Source organism: Limanda limanda, chromosome 12, assembly GCF_963576545.1.
Source record: "Limanda limanda chromosome 12, fLimLim1.1, whole genome shotgun sequence".
NCBI lineage: Eukaryota > Metazoa > Chordata > Actinopteri > Pleuronectiformes > Pleuronectidae > Limanda > Limanda limanda.
Genome location: NC_083647.1, coordinates 10081301 through 10086656, shown reverse-complemented (window position 1 = coordinate 10086656; position 5356 = coordinate 10081301). Strand labels below are relative to the sequence as shown.

Genomic DNA, 5356 nt, shown 5'->3' with positions numbered 1-5356 from the left:
GCCTGGCCATGTTGTTTTATTTTTTAATGTTTGAGTAAGATTATGTGTGTTTGTCCACGATGTAAAAACTCAGGATTCAAAACTTGTGGCCATTTAACTCACAGACCAGACAAATAATCTATCCTGTGCCTGAGGTTCTGATGCCATTACATTAACATGTTACGTTTCAGCTACAGAATGTGACATTTATCTTGAAAAAATCGGATAACACCTGGTGTTACTATTCAGGCTTTCATATCATTAAACGTGTTATTTCATGTGTGATATTTGAAAACTAGAACAGATCATCACCAGCAGAACGTGGCGAGGCTGTTTTTCCTGCCAGCGTGACAGATGGTGTGCTCGGGTTCACGTGCCAGATGGAGAATTCGCTCCGTTTTGATGATTGGTGGATGATAATCTCCAACCAGTCAATTTCATCTGATCTGCATGGCAGGATAGGTCCCTGTGTTATCCAGACCGTACAGGAGTAGGACCCTGAACAACCCTGAGTCATGATGTGCTTTTTATTTTGGAAAGTTAAATACAGCGTCAGGTCTATGACTTAGAAATTTGATCAGTGATGCATATTTTTATTCTAAAATGGTCATAAGTCAACTTTCTTTTCTGCTTTTTCCTCTGAATATGTTTGTAACCCATCCAACCTTAAATTGATCAGTTTCTGTAAACTGAGCAGCAGAGTAAACAATACTTAATACTAGTAAAGTTTGTCTTATTTTTAAGGTATTGACCTTTCTAAGTAAAGTGTCTAGAGAGCATGTATGTTGTGATTTGGTGCTATACAAATTAAATTGATTTAAATTGATTAAATTATATGGAAGAGTTGAGCTTATGTGGTTGACAATCAAAGCAAAGGATGGAAAAGATCCGGAAAGATGTTCAATGTTAGAAAAATGCAGTTAAAGCACTTAAAAATAAATACAGTAAAGGAAGACAAAGTAAATTGTGATTGGCATTAACAGAATCATAAGACGGACTCGAGCTCAATTCAAAGCAAAATTTAAAAAAGTAGTACTTTAAATTCGATTTCAAATTATAGACAGTGGGGCAAGATGTGAGGAGACTGTTCTAGAGTCTCTTTTTGTTTTGGGTTTTAGACGTGACAGGTGGACAGAGACAATTTGTTGTGAGGATCTAAATAACAGCGACAAAATATGAAACCGTAAGATTTGTTTTGTAAGTAAAAGCCCTGTGTCTAAAACGTCATTTAAAAAGCAGCAAAATGTATTTAAAGACTATTAAAAGGAAAAGTAATGTGATGTTCGTGTAGCTGGTTGTGCTGGAGCTCATTTTAAATAGGTTTTTAGACTTTAGCATAGTCGTCAATCCAGAAAGTAACTGGACAGTAGCTGTCAAGGGACAGACTGACCAATTTTTGCCAACTTCCAACTACAAAAAAAAATACCCTTTTTATGCATGTGTAAGCACTTTGGATCATGAGTGGTCTGACAAGTGTGAGCCAGACTCAAGAGGAAAACACAGTTTGCTTTGAGGTGACAAGAGGACATTTAACTGTGTCCATCATTCCCACATAAAACAAGTTTTAATCAAAACGAATGAGCCTCTCTGCGCCGCTGATCCTAATGAACCTGGAAACCTTTTATTGATGTGGTTCACACCGTTCAACTGCCGCTGCTGTCTCTCAGTGTGGTGTCATCATAAATCACACCTGACCCCAACCAAGCACAACTCTATATCTCTATTCATGTGACAGCTCAAAGTGAAGCTGCAGCCCAGAACGCACTGATTATAAAATATTGAAAAATAGCTCTAGATGCTACCGCTAATATTTTCTGTCCACACACGTTTAAATGTCTGCTCATCACAATATCATGAAAAAAAAACTCTCTGAGTGACTCAGTGTAAAACTGCGCTGGGGGCAGAATACTAATCACGGCCCTTCCATAGAGCTGTCCCTGTGTGTAGTGGAGTGTATCCCAGTGAACAGGTGGTGAGTTGGCAGCAGGTTGTAAAAAGGGTCTGAAAGATCCATTTCATCCAAAACACACAAATGTCCTGATGAGCTGAGTCTAGTTTCTGCTAAGATGAATTGTTTTGGAGGTTTTCAAAGCTTAAAAGTGACATTAAAAGAAGAATGATCACATTCCCTTACTTAAATTTCAATTTAAAAGACTATAATTACCTCCCTGTGGTTGTAACCAGTGCTGCTCCAGTCTATATATTTTTCACCTGACTCATACTGTGACCTTTGACCACTGAAATTCAATAAGTTCATCTTTGAGTCAAAGTGATTACTCAAGGAATTCCATGAAGACAGACTTATAGAGATATAATGTTCAAGAATCCCAGCGACCTCTGACCTTAAACCACCTAAATCTAATCAGTCCAAGTCTGTATTTTTAGAGCACATTTCTAGTCTTGACGACAACTCAAAGCCTTTTACTGCACACTTATGCAATTCACCCATATTCATACAGTGCAGCTATGTGCCACACAATTTCTGGGATCGAACCACCGACCTTGTGGTTAGTGGACGACCCTCTGCATCTCCTGAGCCACAGCCTATATAGCCTTAAAATGTGAAGTCAATTCTAATCCTTGAGTCCACGAGAACATTTGCTCCAAATTTGAGGGAGATTCCCTCAAAGTGTTCCATTTTGAATGGGACGGACAGATGGACAACATGAAACCATTATGCCTCTGTCCACTGGCTGTCATGACAACATACAAACACACATGGTGCTTTAAACAGGAGTATTAATCTATACACCTACTTGTATGGTAGCAAATTAAGACTGGATAACCTTGTAGATAAAAGCTCAGACTTGGAAAAAAAAACATCCTTTCAATAGTTGTTAGGATATTTTCAGTCTGCTGATTTTAATATAAAAGAATATTTATAATAAAAATCAAATCGACCTTGTGGATTTGCTAAATGTAATCAGAAAATGTCCCAGAATGCCGCACGGCTAACTGTAAATGTACAAGAGCCGAGCACTGCGGTATAGCTTTTTCTTTCAAAGTCTTTCTGTATCTGGCCCACTTCTGTCAAATAATCATATATTCTATAGAGGATATACCTTTTCTTCCAGTACCAGGATATATTGGTGTGTTTCTTGTGACTGCTAATCAGGGACGAGTGCGGCGAGTCGTGTCCTGGGACCGAGTCGGATAAAAGACTCACGTCCCAGCACTGCTTCCACCTGTCATTACAACACAGGATACTCAGAAAGAAACAAAGTGACAAGACTTCGAAAGGGCGACTTGAAAGCAACGTTCCTCCAGACGTCATTCACAGATAAAACTTTTATTTAAAAAAACAATTCCATAAAAAAATGGAATCGAGGGGGGGCATTCACATTCATTGGTATCCTAGCATTAAAGGCATGGCAGCTGAGAAAGTAAGGAGCGTTGTTGTTTTAATGGTTTGCCTTTTTGTGTAGCACTTCAACCTGAACTCTGCTACGGCAAACGATGACTTACAAACAATATCAGCTGCTTTTATTGCAAGTTCCTGCCTTTACTTCCCGTCTGTACAGTGTCAAGTTTGGATGAGAGAATACGTCAATGTGTCGAGGATAGAAAAGATGATATATATACAGGACATGAACATGAAAAAGAAACGTTGGGTTCTACACAGTTTATGCAGTTCAAATCATTCATCGATGAAGCAGCCATGTCTCAAAACGTCTGTACACTCAAATGCATTCACTGGAAATTACATTCTCCAGTAGGCTACATTTAAAATGAAGTGTATAAACGCCAAACAGTTTTTATTTGTCGACCAAATCTTTACTGCTCAAGCCTTCACCCAAAACCTGCTAAGATATACATAATCAAACCTATTAATAAATAAAAATAACAGCAGTCATAACATTAAAAACCTGTACAGATAAAAAATTGTTCAATTATATAGGCAAACAGTGTACCGCAAAAAAAGGCTTTGTCTTCCTCTTCATTTAACCCAATGTCCCTCCTTATCTGGGACTCGAGCTCTGTGGCTCAGTGTCTCCATTCGTTAGGATTTTTTTTTTTCAGATATCATTTGGAGTTGGTGTGGACCTACAGTCTTTGGTTCTGTGAAACTAAATACTTCATCAATCCCGAATGTGCCAGAACTGTCCCAGAGCGTCTGACGAGACCCTGAAGAGATATCTGTACTTTTGTGGAGCCGTCTTTCAGCTTTTGGGACTGAGGGACCAAGGACGTTTTCCCCCGATTCTTCGGCACTTGGATGGAGTCACACATCCCACAGACGGTTTGAGGTGAGGCAGCGAGGACCAGGGAGCCGAGGAGGCCGTGGCTACGCATCAGTGCTTGCGGTCATCATCATTGGGACCGAAATCACCTGGTTTCACTTCTCTGTGACAGCTTCCATTAGAAAACATTTCCTTCAGCAGGCAGTGGGAGTGTGTTATAAACCGACTTCTGAACTGAGGCACGGCTTCACATCCAGCCTTGTAGAGCAAGCCATGAATTATAGGAGGTTCCCCCTACTGCAGCGTATGGCCTTGAGTCAGCCACTCGGACCTAACGACCACGAACCTGTGGCGTGGGAACAGCATAGTCTTGCGAGTGCCGCTCTCTATGGGGAGACGACATTCCCAGAGTCAGTGGCACCGCTCTCGGCCGGGTCGTAGAAACAGTCTTCATTGACGACAGACGTCAGGCTCTGGACGCTGAACTCTCTCTCCAGCAGAGCGTTGAGGTCGACCATCCCCGGCGCCGACGCTGCGTCCGTGTGGTCGTCCAGTGACCTGCTGTGCTCCTTCATGTTCAGCAGTGCAGCCGGACTCCTCCTCAGACTGTTGGGTTTCCTCCTTACCGGACTGAAGTGTCCTCGCATCATTTTGGGTTGGCTCTCCGGAGTGTCCCCCATGCCCTCGGGTTGAACGCAGGGCGCCAGCGCACAGTTTGACATGGCGTCCTCCGAGAGGTCAAGCTGGAGGAACTGGGCCTCGATGGTGCTCATCGGGGAGCTGCCGTCTCTGCTGTCTATCCTCGTGGCCCCCCCCTCGCTGAAGCCGTCGTCATCCTCGTCACTCAAGATATCCGACTCTTTCACAGAGGTGGAGCGAGCTTGGGATTTGGAGGCGAGTGTCTGAGAACAGGTCTGCTGGGCGGGGGGGATGTGTGAGTCAGAGGTGGTGCAGGGTGGAGGAGCACCGGAGGAACTGCAGGTTCCGCTGCTGAGGCTTCCCTCGTCGGAGTCTGGCCCCGGCTTCAGGTTTCCTGGCCGGGTGGAGACGTCTCCGAGTGGCTGCTTACACAACCAGGAAGCTCTGGAGGAACCTGGTGACGGAGGTGAAGACGGAAGTTAGAAATCTTATCTGAGCAAAACACGTGGACCAAAGGCCCCTCTGGTACATTATGGCCTAAAAAAAAAGTTTTACAA

General features: G+C 42.8%; 1 protein-coding gene across 1 annotated transcript in view; it reads right to left on the bottom strand.

The window, feature by feature from the left end:
• Positions 1-3252: 3252 nt before the first annotated feature.
• Positions 3253-5356, bottom strand: part of tiam2a (TIAM Rac1 associated GEF 2a) — a 53594-nt gene continuing 51490 nt past the window's right edge. The window contains exon 26 of the mRNA XM_061082386.1: positions 3253-5253. Within this exon, the coding sequence (XP_060938369.1) occupies positions 4547-5253 (707 nt within the window). The 3' untranslated portion in view covers positions 3253-4546. The remainder of the gene's footprint in view (positions 5254-5356) is intronic.